This window comes from Xiphophorus couchianus, chromosome 2 (assembly GCF_001444195.1).
Source record: "Xiphophorus couchianus chromosome 2, X_couchianus-1.0, whole genome shotgun sequence".
NCBI lineage: Eukaryota > Metazoa > Chordata > Actinopteri > Cyprinodontiformes > Poeciliidae > Xiphophorus > Xiphophorus couchianus.
This window is the reverse complement of record NC_040229.1, coordinates 22,214,067-22,233,974: the sequence shown is the minus strand read 5'-3', so window position 1 is coordinate 22,233,974 and position 19,908 is coordinate 22,214,067. Positions and strand designations below refer to the sequence as shown.

The following is a 19,908-nucleotide window of genomic DNA, read 5'->3' as shown; positions in this document are numbered from 1 at the left end:
CTCAGCAAGAGAGAAGTCATGATTACAAAAGCAACATAAAAGGACAGATTACAGTTTTCACTCAAAGAAAACTGGATTTTTAAAGATATTTTCCATGGTTTGATGAAACAAAAATGAATACTGACCATCTTTAATAGGGAAAAGATGAAGCTTACATGCCTGAGACAACATCCCAACTGTGAAGTATGGGGTTGACAGCATCGTGATGTGAGAGTGTTTGTCTGCAGGAAGAACTTGCAAATTGAAAAATACACGCACTGTGAGAAAATACCAAAGCAAGATCTAATGACGTAAACAAGAAAGGTGCCAGGGTTGGGGTAGACATCCACTCCCACTTATTTTATCAATCAAATCAAAGCTGATTTTATCTGTATACTGTAAGCTTACATCAGTGTGAAGAGATGTTCAATATAATTTAAATTTAAGAAGTACTGATTGCAGGCTCAACCACTGATTAATATGCTTGCAATCTGCTAATATTTTATCAGTATTTTCTGCCACAACCGGCCCCGTGGGGACATTCATGATCTTGATATGGCCCAAACTGCAAATAATATTGACCCCTCTGATCTGACTGTCCGAAAAGATACAAAACAGTTGCAAAAGACCAGACTGTGAATCGCCTTGCTCATAATCAGACCGTGTATCAATAAATATGGGGTGTTGTGGGTCGTTTTGTCTCGATGCAAATCAGAGAACAAACTCACAGGGGTCCGTTACATAATTTCTTGGACTTCACATGAGTTCATTCAGTTATTTTCCACTCCGCTACGAGAAGCTCGCCGCCGCTGGACGCCGCGCCGCGCCGCGCCGCGCCGCACCGCGCGCAGGCCGCGCGAGGGAGAGCTGGAATGCATTGACGTCAGAAGGACGCTGCTGGGCACTGCGCGTGCACGCCCAGTTCTCATTGATTTAGCCGCTGCAGAGCGGGCACGCGGCTCTTCAGCTGGAGAGAGTCAGCTACATCAAGCAGAAGAAGAAGTGGAAAGAGTGGCTCCGCCGCGACCGACATGGAGCGCAGTGAGGGAGCAGAGCGAGGAGGCGATGCCGTCCTTCTCCGCGCCTGAATTCAGCGGTGACACCGAGGCTTAACACTCGGCTGCGGAGATAAGGAGCCGCTTGCAGTTATCACGGGACATTTGCGCAACAATGGTAAGTTAGAGCCGCTGCTGTTGTTTGTCCGACGTGTAGCGGAGTGATGTTGCTGCGGAGGAGCCGATGAGCTGTTCAGCCAGGATGGTGACTGTGTGCCAAGTTGGGACTGCGGTTTGAACAGCTGGCCTCAAGTCCAGCTGAAACAAACTGATGTACACTAACCCTGTTAGTGTTATTTAGAAAGGAGGCCTGTCAGTGTGAACTTGGCCCAATGAAGCTGTTTAAAGGGGTGTTAAAGAGGCTGATAACGCAGCTCTGCTTGATGACGCTGCAAGTGATGAAGTGCTGCTGATGATTATCAAACTGATAAAATGTATTTATTTGAAAAAGACATTTGGTTATAAAACTCAGAAAGGCTGTTATGGAAAGGCAAATCAAATCATTCGAATAAGTGGTTAAAAATAAATTAGAACTAGACTGAATAGATTCAATCAAAGGTTAAACCAAACAGCAGATTGCAAACTATATATATAGAAAACAGAAAAAAAATGTAAAACCTAACCACAAATATGCTGAACATAGACAAAGATAAACATCTGGATCAGATGAAAACAAAAGCTCTTTAAGACACAATATAGGTGCGGAAAGATCCCAGATAATCACCAGAGATGCTCATTTATTAATTACGATTATCAGATGCAAATTAATTCAAAAAGATAGAGGAATAAAGTGGGAAAGAGTACACAATTGATTCACTGCTACATTTGTAAGGCCAAAAATCCAGTAAGAATAACATAAATGTTACAAGTGGAATGGTTTGGCATTGAATGAAACAATAATTGGATCCCTGAGCAAAACATGAATCTGAACTGTGTGAAGAAAGCTTCGATGATATGCACAGCAGTAAGACATTTTCCTTACTTGGTCACCAGATGTGTTTACTTCTTAGAAGATATTTTAGTCCATTCCTCTGTATATAAACTCTCTAATTCTTTGGGTCTCTTGGCTGGAGCTTGGTAACTCAAAGCTTCAGCTCCTTCCTCAGATCTTTTGTTAGATTGAGATCTGGAGGAGCTGTTGTAAGCCACTTCATGACCTTAATGTGGTTGTTCTTGAGCCTCTCCTTTGTTGTCCTGGTGGTACTAATTTAATTTGACTCAAACACTTTGCCTTAGACCTTCTCTGAATCAGGCAGCTAATACATGTCTGTACATGCGCAACCTATAGCAGAGCACTCCAAAGTTAATATCCATTGTGAGGTTGGGTTTCGAGTCGTATTCTTGGTGACTGTATTTTCAACTGCCTGCAGATCATGAACAAGCTCCTCCTGTGTAGTTGTGGGCTGATTCTTCACCTTCCTAATGATCACCCTGACCATATGAGGTAATATTTCACCTGAGACTCCAGACTAAGGGTGACAGATGATCATTTTGTATTTCTTTCATCTCCCAAGAAATGCAACAAGAGCTGTCGCCTTCTCGTTGAGGTTCCCGTTGACAGTCTTGTAATCCATCCCATCTTTGATGTCTCCTTTGGTCTCACTGATAAGAAAAGGGTTTGATCACACTGAAGAATGGCTTTGTCGTCACAACTTGTTTGCACAAAGTGGTGAAAATGTACACTTTAGACATGACGCCTTTAAAAACTGAGAGCTCCTCCATGAGCAATGTCTGTATTAGGTTGTGCTACTTAAGAGTTACTTGTAAAGCAAGAACAATAGTTTAAGATCCTTAAAAAGAGGATGAAATCTTGCAAAAAAGCTGCTCATAGGATCAAAAACAATAAAATAATTAAAAATAATCAGAGATATGAATTAAACTATAATAGAATCAAAATGACTGAACAAAACTTGCAATATCAAAGCACATACGCAAAAACAGTAGAAGTTGAAAAGTAAACTTTTTTAAGGAAACATATTATCATTTACTAAACTTTTTAGAGTTCTTTGGAAGAAAAATGAGGCCAAAACATCACCGGTCGTCCACTGTACGTAGTAATGTGTTTCTTCCATATTCCTGTATGGCAGACATGGAGCAGCACCTTCAGGTCCATGTTTGTTGTCCTGGGGTAAACAAACAAAAACAATGACGCAGTTGCTCCAGATGTTGATGGTTGTGTTGAGGAAGGTGGTGGTGAAGAACTCTCCACTCTGGGGATGGAGGATACAATCATGACATCACCAGGCTTAATGTCATCTCCTGACACAAACACATGCTCGCTTGGACTTGAGCACCATTATACATTACGGTTTCTTGTTACAGTATTGATTCGACGTGCCATTTGTGCTTCGGATGGTGATATTTGAGACAAACTCAAACACAAGCCCTCTAACATCAGAGACGATAACGGAATATTTCTCCCTCTGCTGCTCACATTGTGCTGTAATTCTGTAATCCGCTCTCAGTACTTAATCTAAACTTGTTCTGTCGTCTGTCTGCCATTGTTAAATGAAGTGGAACATTGGTCTACTTTTGGTCCGGTGCCTCGAGGGATGGGGCATTAACAGCAGCTGACCTCGTCTAAAGCCTTTCTCCCTTTGGGCCAGAGGCCAAAGTTATCCTCACAGTCATTTCGTTTCATTGTTTTATCTTTTTCATTATTCTGCTAGGCAACCCCCCAGCATTGAGGGACTTTCTGCATCACAGAACTCTTGACTCAGCCAACTTCCCTCCACCCTTTTGTTTCAACCATGGACTCCTCAAGGGATTTGACCTCAGCCCTGGACGGGCCTGTGGACCCCAGAGGCTTCTCCGGTCGCTCCGATCTCAGCGGCCTCTACCATCTGGGCCGGACGCTGGGAAGGGGCCACTTTGCTGTTGTGAAACTGGGTCGTCATGTCAACACAGGGCAACTGGTGGCTGTAAAGATGATCGATAAGACTAAACTGGATGTCATGGCAACAAGCCACCTCTTACAAGAAGTCAGGTGAGAAATGATAATTATGTTTTAAATTTGTAATCGACTATTCTACAAGAAACAGATTAAAAAATATTAATAATATTGTCAAAAAAGACAGGAGAGTCTATTTGAATGCATACTGTGCTTGTTCTAGTGAAATTAGATTAAAAAAATTATTTATTTATATTTTATTTGAGAATACGATGAAAAAACTGGTGATTTTTGAAGAATTCAAAATAATAAAGTAAAATTTTACAGTGTAGAAATTCTTTACTTCAAGACAATTTACCACATGGTGCTTTGATATCAATAATTGTTGGGAAACACTGATTGATTGTCTAGTGACCTGAATCAGACGATTTTCAAATCTATATTAAAATCTCTCAATAATCAGATTAAAATTTTTCCACACTGTAAACGAATGCCAGGAATAAGCATTCAACAATCCCTCAACCCACGTATTCACATCTCTTCCTGTCGGTGGCAGGTCAACTGGTGAGACGTCTAAGCATCTTGGTGTATTTTGCACAAGTGACGGTCAAGTAGAGTGAGAAATTGATGGACAAATTGAGGCTTTGTCCTTTTTTTATTGCTACTTTAATCCGTAATTTTAAAAAGAAGAATGCAATGAAAGACAAAACTCTTGATTCACTGCATATTCAACCCTCACTGATCATTATGAGTTATGAAGGGCTAAATTTATTAATTTACTTGACTCCACTGCAGTCACCATGTTTTACATGGAGACGTTATCACTTCCAGAGTGATGAAAGGAGATAGAAGATAATGAGAAAGAAATCTGAAAAAAACTATAAATGCTAGAAGTTACGGAAAGAAGAAGAAAACATTATCTGCAGTAAACTGAATTATCTTGGCACAACAGTTTTGACATCAACAGTAGCTTAAATTGATTTGGTGCCAAAAAAATAGAGATTAATGGCCAGTGATCAGAATTTGCTCAGTTCTCTTTGATTGGTGATCAACATGTCAGATACTGAGAAACAAAGTTTTCCTAATCAGATCTAAGACCTCCCATCCGTATCAGTCAATAGGCGCATCAACAAACTGAACGCTATTGTGCTGACTTGGTCTGTCCTCTCAAACCACCTGAGCTCACTGGAGGTGTCTTCTTGTTCAAAGGGAGTTGTTCCTTTCCACTGCAGCCACATAAATGCTTGGTATGAGCGATCCTCTCAAAGTTAATGACACGATGCATTCAGCTGTCCATGGTGGCCATACGCTCGTTTAGGAGGGATTTAGGAGGCTAGTTATTTTAGGAGTTCCCTAAAATAAATGACTCTTGCCTGAGGTATTGGTCATTAAATTGGTTCTGTATAAATAAATCAAATGTAGTTTAACTGTATTAAATTAGCGTGGTGCCCTTTTTTAGAATTTAATGACAAATCAGATAAAAATAAAGGATGTTTTCATAGTCATTGACTATTTTTGTAGTATAAATAGTCTCACCTTCTGAGACTAAACAACAGCTGGTAATTTGATGCTACAGACTTCCTGACAACTCATTGTCATTTAGTGTTGAGAGTGGGCCGACAAATGCACAATTTGTGAGCATGCAAAATTCTTTATGTAGCATAATGTGCTGTTAATAATAAAATGTTACTGTTGTGAAGAAAACCACAATCTGTCCATCTCTTTAAGAAAGGAATCACGAAAACATGACAAATCCATTCTGCAAAATGTACATGCATACAAAGCACTGTTATTTACATTTACACTAGAACCACAGCTTGTGTTTCTTGAATTGCAACATAAATCAACTATTGTTGCACATTTATAGGTGCATGAGGCTGGTGCAGCATCCCAACGTGGTCCGGCTCTATGAAGTCATCGACACTCCTACCATGCTCTACCTGGTCATGGAGCTGGCCGAAGGCGGTGACCTTTACGATTACATCCTGCGCCATGAAGGAGGCGTGGTGGAGGGCACCGCCAAGCGTCACTTTGCCCAGATTGTGCGAGCGGTGTCGTACTGCCACCAGCTGCACGTGGTGCACCGGGACCTGAAGCCGGAAAACGTGGTGTTTTTCCCCCAGCAGGGTGCCGTGAAGCTGACAGACTTTGGCTTCAGCAATTTATTCCAGCCTGGGATGATGCTGGCCACCAGCTGTGGGTCGCTGGCTTATTCTGCTCCAGAGATCCTGCTGGGAGAGGAATATGATGCTCCAGCTGTGGGTGAGAAACTAAATCATGTTTATTTCCATTACAGAATGTTGAATTTGGATGATTGATTGTTTTCTTGTGGGTCTAAATCATTTTGAAATTTCAAAAACGCTTTAGTTTTTGAGGCATTTTAGATGTTTGCTTCAAGAAAAAAAAAAAGATTTCTGACCAAAAATTTCTATAAACTCTGAAAACTATCTGTTAGCTAATTTCACAATCCTAGAATTAGATTACTAACTAATTGTCTTTGTACAACATTAGCCCATTTTTTATTTCACTTTTGTACTGTGTGATTTAGTAAAATCTAATAGTTTTAGGGTTAATTCCAAGACAACAAGTTGTGGACAATTTGGCAAAATAGTTTGATTGGTTTGTCGCAGCCAATATTTGACATGACATATGAACTACATGCTAATATCAGTTTACATTTTGCAGCCCATGCAGGGCTAAAAAAAGTGGGATTCTGCCATTTATTTCAGGTGTCAGTCAATAACCAACAAGGTAAAAACATCTTACAAAATGAGTGTATGCATTCATGTATACCCATTGTGGATTCATGAGAGTGCATTTCCAGTTCACTTAACTTATGAATGAAGTCTGCTGATTTAATTTGTCACTTCTGGGAGCTGCTCAAAAACATTAAAGTAAAGAATAAAACCAGAGAGAAAAAGAGTTATTGTAGCACTTTTTGGCTTAAAAAAATCAAGTTGCTACATTGGTATGATGGATGCAGTTGTCAGCAGCTCTAATTCCACTAGAGCTATTTCAATAAAAGATGGCACCAAAAAGACTTTTTTTCAGAGTAACACGGCGCTTCTAGCATTGGCAACTGTAAAAGACTGCATGTCCATCTCTGCCCTCCTGACCCTGTGTTGGTATTCCTCTTGTGTTTCCGTGTTCGTTCCTCTTCATTCACGTGCCGATGTGTGAATGTGCCGGTGTCTGAGCGCGTCTGCTGAGGATTAGCGTTTGTATTTGGGTCAGCCAGTTGTGAGCTAACCGGGCACGCTCTGCACTGCAGCCCTCCCTGCACAGCAGGTTGCAGAGCGGAAACAGGAAGTTCCGTGCCTTTTCTGCTCGCTCTGATTGGGAAGGCTGCACTGATTGTGGGATTTGACATTGCAGGAACAGAAGGGGAGCTGAGGGATTTGGTTTTATGTGTCCCATTTGGGGGTTGGAGGAGAACGGAGAGGGGGAGGGTGTCTGCTTCAGGGAGGTTGGTGGTCTTATCTGCTAAGCTGGACTAGGCTGGATTTTGTTTTGGCAGAATCTGGCCCACTTCTTTACTCTGGTCGCATCTGCACTGAATACAAATGCAACCCCACTGCAATTAGTGCTTTCTTGTAGAAGGACATTTGGTGCATTTATCCATGAAAGCAAGGTTAAGTTGCAAATGGCTCCAAATGACAGCATGTGTAATTTAAGTGCTCGTGAATTATCTGTTTTTATTTTGTCATGTGACCTTGCCTCATGTAACAATGGGAGGGGTGATGAAGAAACACAACTTAACTTTCAGCAAAACTTGCGAGTTGCATTAGTTCCTTTTTCCTCGGGTTGGTTCCTGTTTCTGAAGGGACGTCCTATTAAATAAATTTTTTATTAGCTCCTCGCAAGAACATGTTCTGCTTCGCTGCAAAGAAAGTACCTTTTCTCTGCCCTATTTTACATCATCCAACATGACTCAGCCTGTCGATAACATGGCTTTGTCATCATTTCTATAGAACCGTACTCTTCTGACTCCCTCACTCACAAGCACATATGTATTTATGGATGTAATCCTGAGCTGCACGCTGGAAGAGATGTCCCTCAGCGATGTCTCGGCTTAGCAAGATGACTCATAAACCGTCACAAACACCGTGACTGCTCTCTGTGGCGCTCGAAGCAGGCCTCCTTCACTGTACATGTGTGCTCTGTTTGATGTGTGTTTCGTAAGACGCAGCGAAAGAGGGAAGATGTTCACAAGGCGTAAATGCTGCGTGCAGTAATATGAGGTCGGTCCATAACTTTATTCATGCAATCGGCTGCAAACCTAAAAGAACTGCTGACAGAGTTGTGAAGTTCTTGTAATCCTGTCACATTCTTAAAAGGATTTGTTAATTTTTTTATTAGGGTCGTGTTGGCTACTTTTGAGTAGTCACTATATTTCCTACAATAAACATCACTTAGAAGAAATTCAAATTGGAGCAGCTGGGACACTCCCTCTGTACACCTTTGAGAAAATGCAGAATGAAGATAAATAGGAAAAATCTAGAACTCCCCCTAAATCAGCCGATTAGCAAATACACACGGTTAGGTTAGAAACTCAATGTTCTCTTAAGGGGAGTTGAAAATACTGACTGCCCATAAATACCCCACACACAATCTTCACTTTGAAAAGTTCAAACTTTGCTTTTTTAAAATAGCAAAATCTGAACAGTCGGATGAACCAAGTCTGACAGTTTGCGTTCTCAGATTCAGCTCCTCGGGTTAAAGTCTTTGCAAGCGTGCAAACACCTCATGACATCCCCTTAGCTTGCTGCCACAACACATGCACCTCTCATTTCTTTCTTGTTTTGTGGAAGCCGAAGGTTGGTTGTGAGGGGCACATGGACAGCCCCCTCCACTCACTGATCCCGTTATAGATCAGGAAAGAGCAGCACAGCCGGAGAGGCTTTTTTTGACAAAACTCCTTTGTATTTTCACATCAACCTGAAGGCTGGTGGTTTGTTTATCTCAACAATTAATGTTCCAGTGCTTGGAAAGGACACCATCTCCACAGCAACACAGTATAATAATAAAAAGAAAAAGTGAGCTTTGTAACAAAATCTACAAACAGATTTTTTTTTAATACTCAGCATGTCCTGTAGCTTTTTCTAATGTCCACTTCCCACTAATTTGGAATGTGGACATAAGACAAGGTTTTTCAAGAACTAAAGCTCGTCTAAATATTTATTTTAAGGTGCAATAATCACCACACTGGGTCTCAGTATTACCCCTCAGCTGGTCACAATTATTAACTGTTCAAATGTTCCCTCCTATCTCTTTATTCTCTTTAAAGAAGCTTAAAAGTCATCAGTTATCACAGGATCCGTGGCGACGTCAGTACGACCATATGCACCTTAATAAGAGAGAGTATTGTTGAAAATAACTTTTGTTTAACTAATTAAATATTTCCATCATTTATTCTTGTTGACATTGATGAAAACTGAAAAATTGAATTCTTTAGAACTGAATTTACACAATAAGAATGCAGCGTTCAGGTACATATTTCTATTCTATTGTTCTCTGCTTAGCTGAAGTCTTGTCAGATGGTCCAGGAGGGAAACCCACACTTTCCCAGTTCTTCCCACGTCAGACTAGATACCCTTTTTGTATACCCAATAAAAAGAATGTCAGGGTTTTTTTTAGCTATAAAAAGCCTTTTGCTGTCTTCCTAGAGGACACAATGGTAGATTAATAGGAACATGTGATATTTACATTTAGGACTGAGAATGAAGGGTAATGGGTGAAAGTAAATTAGCTAAGAATGTTGTTCAATTGTTTTAATTTTGTATTTTGTAAAGTGAAAAATGTTCCTTATCAGTCCACTGTAGTCAATGAATCAGAGGGTATTGTTAGTGCACTTTCCTCATACAGTACATTCCACATTACTGGTGACCAGAAGGAAGGAGTGAGCCCCGTCTGGCTTCAGCTTCCGAATATACGCCAAAGGACGCTTTTTTTTCATTTGAACTTGGATGGCCTTTTGTAACGGACCCTTTATGACGTATTTTCTCTTGAAATATGCACCTCAAAGGAAGTGCCAGTCTAATAAACCCACAGAGCCTGGATCTGCTGCTGAACTTTGAGCCAATCCTGCAAAATTCTCAATATTATCCGACCTCTTCAACCCTTTTCACAGTCTGTTGGTTTGCAACTGCAAGCTTTTATTTTAATTAATTAATTGCAATTTGGTGATGGTCATTATTGTGTAATAATGTAGAGATTATACATGGCTTGCTAAACTATTTTCTTTCACTCAAATGTTATTGTCTTTCTTCTGTGCAGTATTTGTGAACATGAATTTTCAGATTCCTAATTTGATTTAGTTTATAGTTGTATTAAACTCTGATTTCTGTTGATAGATTGATCAGTGTGTTCAGAAGTTTAAACTTTCAAAGAAAGGACCAAATTTTATATAGGATACTAAAAAGGGGCTGAATACCAGTGCACAAGATTGAGGATTTTAAATGGTAAAGAACATAATTTTTATTCCATTGCAAAATGATGCTTTACTTTGTCTATCACATCAGTTCTCAATAAAACACATAAAACTTTGTGGTAATATGACCAAAAGTTACAAAGTTCACTGGTTGTGAGTGCTTGACCAAGGCACTGTAAACCCTGATATATTTATGCATTTAGCAGATGCCGTGTGTGCTTTTTCGTGTGTGTGTGTCTGGACTGGATCGCTGTGCCATCAGCAGCCCACTAATGTGTGGTGGGAATGTGTGATATTCCCCAGTGAGAGGAAAGCACTCCCAGCACTCAAGAGGTTTCTCCTCCCTGTTGCGTAACGCAGCTCTGGAAGGAGGTGAGCGTGCGCTTGAGTGTACATTGTATGAGGAGAACTGAGGGCTTTTGTTTGGGCCCTCATGAGCTTAATATGGGCCAGTGCCTGAATGCTTCATCAGCCCTGCTCCCAGTAATGTGAGTCCCTGGATAGAGGAGAAACTTATTGATTGTGTCCTTACATGGATCCATTTTTAATTGGATTCAGACGTTACATCAAGCTGGTTTTCATATTGTGTGCCAACATAAAAAAGATGCACAAAGTATTTAGCATGAATAATTAGCATTTTTCACATGGTCAGAATCTCTGAAAAATTAAACTGTAATTGCACAAAACTGCATAAAGATGTTTGATTATGTAGAAGTTTCATATTGTGATTGTCATACAGCTATCATAACTCGTAGCATATTGTTTCTGATTAAAAGGCACCTTTGTATGTTAGTTTTGTTTGATTATTTTGAACTAAAATAAGCTAAAACTCCTGATAAAACTAGAAGAAGCTCCAAGAATAAAGTAAGGAGTATCTTTTAATGTTTGCTATCCTTAAACAACTAATAAATAAAAAAAAGTCTTTATTATCTTTATATATACAAACCTAGATGTGTGTGAGGTATTTTTAGTGTCACGCTGGGGTTAAAACTGGAAGTGAACATTATGTGCCTGTGTTCCTGCCTCCAGTGTTTGGGAGAAACACAGAGAGAGGCAGGAAAGACAGAAGGATGATCGTTCTCAGAATAGCACACAACCACAACGAGGCCTCTGTTCGTTACGGGCCTTCAGCCCTCAGCTCAGCTCGAGTGTGTGTTCCCGTCTGGCTCACGCTGTCCTGAGTCTGCATTAAAACCATGCTTGCACCAGGATGCCAGAGGAAGGAAAGGGAGGAGACGGAAAAAGAACAGAAGTGTCACAAGTGGTTAACATGTGTGAATGTGTTTTTTCAATCATATTTTCCATCTAGTTTTCTGCAGCTTGCTTCACTCAAATGTTTCCCCTTTCATTAATAAGGAGTTTAACTAAGTTAGATACTGGAAAGTTTCATGTTCAGCCCTTAATCTCTTCAATAAAAACAGAAAACTATGAAAAAAAAAAATCATTGTACAGCTAATGTCTTATTAGGAAATTTTAAAGTAAGTGAAACTAATGTTAAGCCATTTTCCATGTATATTTTAAAATAATTTTTCCTTTAAGGAGATATAGGATACATTTTTTTATTCAGCAGTGAAAATGCTGCACAAACCTGATCTTGCATATATTTTGTAATGTTGTATCATTTTAATTAATAAATAGCATTGTTCCCCTTGTTTGTGGGATTCTTTCATTTTAGATACAGGAAACTGTTAAACTATTCTCTGTGAGTTATTTTCTTTGTTTCAATCAGTGGCTCTAATTGCTCATTAAGACATTAAGACCAGTTTATTTGTGTGTCCCAGATATCTGGTCTCTTGGTGTGATCCTGTACATGCTGGTCTGTGGAGTCCCTCCCTTCCAGGAAACCAACGACAGCGAGACTCTGGTCATGATTCTGGACTGTTGCTACTCCGTCCCCGAACACGTTTCAGACGTCTGCAGAGAGTGAGTACTGACTGAACACTGAGGAGTTATAATCCATCCATACATCACAAAGTAAAGTCATTTTTTAATATTTATTGTGCCACTCGTACATATATGGAATTTAAATTTTGAATTGAACATTTCAACATTTATAAAAAGCCAACTTGTAATTCGACCACTTGTATTCAGTGGATAAAAATCCCATGCTAGGAAAAAGTATTATACAAAATCAACTGTGCTACAATTATTGGCCCCTGCTGTTAAGACTGTATAACTTCCTTTTGCCAATAGAAACCCTTAGGCTTCACTGTAATATTTCACAATGCTGTTACTGTTTCTCCCTGGGCACCCAGAGTCCTGGTTCTCACGCTGTCTGCTGTTTTCTCTCTGGGTTTTCTATAAGATTTAATTCTGACTCCCAGGATGGCTGTGAAACTGGGTTCATTTTGTGTCGGGTCAACCATTTCTGTTGATTTGGACTCCAGTTGAAAAACCCAGCGATGACCAATTTTTATTTGTTTTATTTGAAATGTGCTAATCTCTCAGAAATGTCATAATGCTATGCACTTGACTTTGGAGGAGGAAAAATACCCACTGCACCATAGACCCTCCACCATGCTTAACAGTGGCCAGGAGGTGCTTTTCCACAAATCCGTCTTTTGTTTCTCACCAACTTTTTCACCAACTGCCACTCCAAACTTTCACTCCTCCAAATAAAGCGCAACGCTCCAACAAAATACCTAAAATGATTATCAAAGTCCTCAAGTTTAAATATTTTGAAAGTAGGAGAAGGAAAAACATTTCCCAGCTCGCACCCCCAATAATTTGTTGCCATGTAGATGGTGCCCAAAGACGTTGATGGAGACTTTGTGACCTTTTTTATGCAATTCTCCAACAGTGATCCTAGGAGAGTTTTCACCTTCTTTACGATCCCGTTTACTGTGCATGGTGGCAGAGACATGTGACTCATATTCAGCATTGTTTTAGCTCTTTGAAACTTTATAGTCACATCTCTAGCTGTACATATGAGCAAGTTTAGGGCAACAGCTGTAACCTGACTTTTGCCTAACTTGAAGTGGTGTGTTTTTTCTTTTTATATTTGATGTTTATAGATGTGTTGGTTTTTTTTTTTACATACATACAAAAAATGTAATTCTCCAGCCTGTTGCAAATTCAATTTGGGCTAAAATTGACCATGACATTGTCATTATCATCTGTGAACCCCAACCCACAATACATCATTGTCAGCCATACAACTCGAGCATGCATGTCTGTCTTCACACTTAACCTCGACCCTCACACCTCAAACCAAAACACACACACTGTTCTCCCAGATCCCGCAGCAGCAGGGTGAACAGAAAGGAAAAAAATGGGCTCTAAAATTATACTACACTGCAGATTTTTATTCCCTCTGTGTTGACAAAACAAAGAAATTAACTACACCTGAAATACAGAACAGATTCAAAAAGCCGTGTCAGCAATAAAGATACTTTTAAAGGTCCAGCTCCTCCACTTATTTGCTGCTTTTGTATGATTCTTCATACAGTACTGCAAGAAAGCCTTGAGTTATCAATAAAATCTGAACAATCAGCTGTTTCAAGTTTTTCTTTTTTTTTTTTAATACAAAAATCACTACAGGTAATTTGATTTTCTTGAGGCTTAAAGCAAGAAGTGAAACCTGTGAGTCACAAACTTTGGTTTAAGAGCAAAAAAAAAGTTTTTGTTCTTTTCTGGCTCAGCTTTTTTGAATAAACACCTTTAAACACTTTATTTTTTATTCCTCCAACCAAATGGGTCATTTGATCATCTGCAAAGATGTTCTGAAACATCTGACACCAGATTTATCATGTGACCTAATTCATCATCATTCTCATGATGTACAATTAGGAACATAGCTGGGAAGAAACGCGTTCCTTCACACATGCAGGCCTCAAACACAGAAGGTAGCAGTATGGCGAGGGCATGGATTGAAACCAGTTTAAGTCAATTTATGTGGGACTTTACAAAAGGATTACAAAACGTCCGGATGTTTTGTAAAATTGACAGTCAGAATTGTTACAGGTTGTAATATTTTAGCTTTGCTCACTGGACTCTAACGGGCCTCAAGAGTGCTGATAACATATTCCCCACACCGTTACACCATTTCAGCTTTATTACCACTCAGACAATACCAGCCCAAATGGCACCAACCACAAGTTAAAAGTTTTCACTTCTCTCTGATGGACTGCTTCACTTCTCTAAGCTGTCTTCCCTACATCCAGCTTTAAATTGCTGCCAATTGATTGGCTTATTATGCGCTGTTTGTGTTAACAAGTACTAGTTGAGAATAACAGTGTTGCAGATGAGTGAATGCTCCCCTCTAGACAACATCTTTTTTTCTGGGAACACTCTGTACATCTCAGCAAGACAATAAAAACCCACATTGTTATAACACCATAGCTTAGTAGTAGAAGATCTAGGGTTCTGAAATGGTGCGGTGAAAACAATCCAAGCTTTCTGACACTAAACACTCAATCAAAGGACCGAGGACTATTGAACAACTAGAACCAGACAAGATGTCTTGTGGCCATCAAATTCAAAATTATTCTTTTTGAATGGGTGGGAATGGTGGCTAGATATTACAATTTTTGAGTGTGCTCATATACTACTTTACTATGTGAAAGTAGTAAAGTAGTAAAGACAGAATAACATTTGTCTTTATAAGGTTCAGTAATCATTCTTTTTATAACTTACATTTTACACAACACCCCAGCTTTAATTTAATCCATTTTTTATATTCAGTTTGATCTCCAGGATGCTGCAGAAGGATCCGTGTCGCCGTGCGTCTCTCGATGAGATCGAGGCTCACCAGTGGCTGCAGGGCCTGGATGATGCCCTTCTCAGCCCTGAGGCGCCACCACATTGGGTAGCAGGGGCCCTCTCTGCCTCATCTTCCTCACTGTGTGCTCCAGAGTGTGGGGATCTGCTGGCTATGAGGACCTCCACTCAGCAGGCTTTTCCTGGCACATGGCAGCCGAGCCTCGACTTCAACCTCCGACCCGCTCCAGCTGAAGAGCCTCCTGTGGGCAAGAACGTTCCTGCACTGCAGCAGATCTGTGAAGAGGAGGAAGAGGAAGAAGAAGAAGAAGAAGAGTGGGAGGAATTGAGAGAACTGGAAGGGGAGGCTGAGGATGGGTTGGAGTGTGTGGAAGAAGGGGAAGAGTTAGGAAATACAGAAGAGGACAAAGTAGAGGAGATGCAGAGAGAAAATGAAGACAGCGGCTGTGTGATTTCAGATCAGCCAGTCAGTCACCGGGATGAGACGCTCAGTCAGACATCTGAAGTCACTCCGATATCCGAAGTCACTCCATCCTCACCAGCTTTCAGGGTGTCTTGTTGTCAGCTGAACATCTCGAACAGGAAAGAGGGGCAGGATGAAGAGATGGAACCAAACAACAACACGGGCAAACCACCCCCACTCCTCCCAACTCCTGAATCCTGTCAGTCCTGCATCTCTGCGTCCTCTGCCAGCCTGAGGGAGAAAACAGAAAGGGAGGAAGAACTGAACGAAAAGAACGAGTCCACTGCAAAATCTCCAGCCCAAAATCCACAAGGAAGCCGAGATGAGTCGGTACCGAGGGCGGAGCAGGGGAAACGACACAGCATCAGGCTCCGAGACAGACTCTTCCAGTTCCCTTTGTGCGAGAAAGCCCTGGCCTTCAACATACCTTCACAGAACAAGCCCAAGATCCTGCCACTGGCTCAGTACAACTGCTGCCACGTGCTGTAGCAAATGTTGGCTTCAGGGTCGCTCTCTCTGGGGACGGTCGGGCTGCTTAGCAGTCAGCAGCTGGTTGAAGCCCGAACACAGACCTTGTGAAGTGGCACGCAGCTGAACTCTTCAGAGACGATGAGCAAAACAGCTCTCAGCAAGAAAGCACGCTTGTACAGCTTCACAAACACCCACTTCCAACAGTGTGCTCATGTAATAAACATTACTTTAGTAAGAGTCAACAGTGAGATGTACCAAGGACTTAATTTCCATTTGCTGCTGTGTAAAGGAGAGACTGCAGAATAAAAAACAAAACTGTTTGTTAATTTGTAGCTTCAAGACAAAACTGCTCCAACCTCTATGGACTTCAAGAAGTTAGTGAGAGAAATATGAGGGCAAGATTTATTTTATTACATAAGCTAGAGACCATTTTGTTTGCTCGAAGGTGCCTATGAAGATTAAACGGATTTGTACTGTAGTCAGTCCAGTCCAGAGCAGATCCACTGTGCTGCATGTTATCAGCAAGATACGTCATCAGCCACCTGCCAACTATATTCTCAAATATATTTTAGATTATACACCAGAAAATGTGAAAAACTGAATACATTTTCATTTTACTGCAGAAAAAAAGATCTGATGCTTTTTCTTTCTGTATTTGGGTGTAAAATCATTGCAGTCCAAATCATGACCCCTTCACCACTGTGCTTGATAACTGGAATGAGGCATTTGTGCTGTACTTTTATTTTGGTGTTCAATACACACAGTGTTTAGCATTGTGAGAAACATTTTATTGCAGCCCCAGTGCTTGAGACGTTTTGTGATGAACTCAGATGCAATTTTGCAAACCGTTGTTATTAATTTTAAAGAGGAGAAGCTTTCTCCTTCAACTTTTCCAAACAAGACAAACTTGTTCAGGCTTTTTTTTTCTGTTCTCCTGTCATAACCTTTAATATCTAGAATGCTAACTTAGATGTGTACACGATTGCAAGGGCTAATCCTGACGTGAATTTACTGAGAAGATAGGCAACCGTCTTAAATGTTTTCCATACAAAACATATTTCTCACTTGAGAATAATGGACCTTACAATCATTCCCACATTAATGGGTAGAAACAATGAATTTACAACAGTCATAGCTTAAGTCTTGTCGTGTTGGCCTGGTGTCAGCAGAGCAACAAATTACCAAAGCTTCTGCTTGTGTAGAAGTATTACTGCAATGTCTTTCTGCTTTGGGTTGAACAAAGACCCCAGATAACAAGTCCAACTATCAAAACAAATATAAAATTCATTATTCCCATCTCATCAACAAGGACTTATTGAAAACCTTATAAAACTCAGTCATCATATTCTCTTCAATATTACTGAAAAATTAATTTCAGTAACTCAGATGTTCTCAATTCTTTTTCTATTATGATTTTCCATTTTTTTATATGAAAACACATTTAAAATTATGATACGACATCAGACCATTGAGACCAATTAAAAACATTATATTACAGAAATGTGGGCTTAATAAAAAAGTATGTTTATTACCTACTGGAAGATTCTCAAAAGGTACTTTTAATCTGACATGTGAGCCTCATCAGAATGCATGTTCTAATTTATTGAAAATCAGGCATAGGGAGCATAAAATGCATGGTACTTAAATAATCAGCTAACACTTATTGCCTCAAGCAGGCAGTTCTTTGCAATATGCATAGTGCAAGCAGTGATATTATGAAAATTATAGATGTGTCATTTATTGTGCAGACCTAAAGTGTACTGATTTGGTAACACTATATTTGATGGGTTGTGAATAAGACTGTCAGAAACATGTCATAACACCTGTCATGAACATGAGTAAGTCTTAATGAATATTTATGACTGATATAAAGTGTCATTCGGTAAATCATGACACTTTTAATACAAAATTGACATTATTCAAAATGTCTTCGTTATGACTACTTGACATTAACCAAGACATCATGATCTGACATAAATTTGTTATAAAAGTATTACTGATTAAATTTAAAAAATTATGTAGCTTCATGTTATTAAAACTAAAGTTTAATAAGTTGAAGTTTAAAGTTGTCATAACACTTCATGATATCAGTCATAAATATTCATGAAGACTTACTCATGTTCATGACGGGTGTCATGTCATGTTTCTGACGGCGTCATCACAGTCTTATTCACAACCCGTCAAATAAAGTGTTACCACTTATTTTTTTCACACACCGCTTTACTGATTTTACCTTGTCGTTGTGTAATAAATATTGAGACAGTTTTAATCTGTGTCTCAATGGGAGGCTTTCTTACACTTGAGGTTAGATTTAAAACAATTTAGAAACCACGTCTGACATGAACCGCATCCTTTGTTATGGCCTGACATGGGAAGCTGTAGATATTAAAAAGGTTTCTTGCTTTCTTGTGCCAGGACTGCTTTGTCCCTCCAGTTTTGGGTTCTCTGTAGAACAACATATTCGATAGAAGCGTTTGCTTTAATCTTCAGTGGAGATCTTTTAGACTTGGATGGGAGATATGTGTTTTACACCCAAATACATGGGGAAAAAAACATGTAAAATGGCAGAATTGTTCTTCAAGATTAATTGGATTAACTAGAATGAATTATTTGGTGTGTGTGTGGTTTAAAACAAACCATTAAGGAAAACCAATTGCAGGGTTGGTTTGACTTCAAGATGGTGTGATTTATTGGCTGTCCAGTGTTTCACTTTTCTGCTGCACATGTTGTCACTCCGGTTTCAAAGCTCTTAACATAAGCTCATATGATAAAGACTGTTATGATATGACACTGTATATTACACGCCTGAGACTCGGGGAGACATGTGATCTGCTGCTCTCTTATGTCCACAGTCTTATTAACTTAATGGCTTGTTGTGTATTAATAACAGGGATGCAGGTCTCCTGTACTTTGTGTTTTGAAAATACTTCCATAACTTTTCTTTTCTTAAGGGTATGATTTTATAACAAGACAACGATATTAATTATCCGAACAGATGTGTGGGACTTTGCATGTTGCTACAGATATTTATCACAATATACCTCCAGGTGTCTTGGGTCTGACAGAACAGCTATTGTTTTTGCTTAACTGTTAATAATAACCCACTGAATGATGAATTGCACACAGTATGAACACTGTAGCCGGTAGCTTTCTGCAAGCAGTATCTGGGGACTCGTGTAGATTCAGGCCATCACACAATGACTTTTTACTGTGTAGCTGAAGAGTCCCTTTGTGTAGTATTATTTTACCATATAACTGCCCTGTTTGTGCTATATTTTTCCACTGTTATGAAGAGAAGCAGAATCTGCTCAGCGAACAGCATCCAGTGACTGTCACTGACATGTGATTGTTCGCTCCCAGCCTAAAGACAGAGCGCTCGTCACGTGAAAATCCTATTATGACTCATATCTCATCAGCCATGAAAGCTTCAAACCCGTGCAAACGAGGGATAAAATTATTTGTTCCTGTGTCCTGTCTCTCTTAATGTCTGCTGACCTGTATTTTAACCTGGATTGTGAACCTATTTTTCTCTATTTATTTATTAAAATGGATTAAAGCAACAGAATGGATGCATGAAGAGAGTTTTATTTCTAATGAACTCGCATAAAAATTTTGTTCTCAAAAAATATTAGTTTTTTTATCTGGCTAAAAGCACTCTGCTGCATGATATTTCACATCCAGGACATTAAGGATTAATTCTATTGAAGCTGTGTTTCTCCAGCATATTACTTATCCTACCTTAAATTCTAAAAAACAATTACACTATAATTACAATTTAAGAAATACACTTTAAGAAGCCACACTCCAACAAAAAAAATTTTTTAACGCATATTTCACCTTCTGAGAACTATTTGAAAGATTACAAGACTGTCTGGCTGCTGAATAAACGTAAGTAGAGAAA

The 19,908-nt window shown here is 39.6% G+C and overlaps 1 protein-coding gene across 1 annotated transcript; it reads left to right on the top strand.

Moving 5' to 3' along the window:
* Positions 1-876: 876 nt before the first annotated feature.
* snrkb (SNF related kinase b) lies at positions 877-17,294 on the top strand. The gene is made up of 5 exons (XM_028032196.1): positions 877-1,152; positions 3,704-4,020; positions 5,792-6,186; positions 12,136-12,277; positions 15,038-17,294. Exons 2-5 carry the CDS (start codon positions 3,785-3,787, stop codon positions 16,023-16,025), a joined length of 1,761 nt encoding a protein of 586 aa, XP_027887997.1. The 5' UTR covers positions 877-1,152; positions 3,704-3,784; the 3' UTR covers positions 16,026-17,294.
* The last annotated feature ends 2,614 nt before the right edge of the window (positions 17,295-19,908 follow it).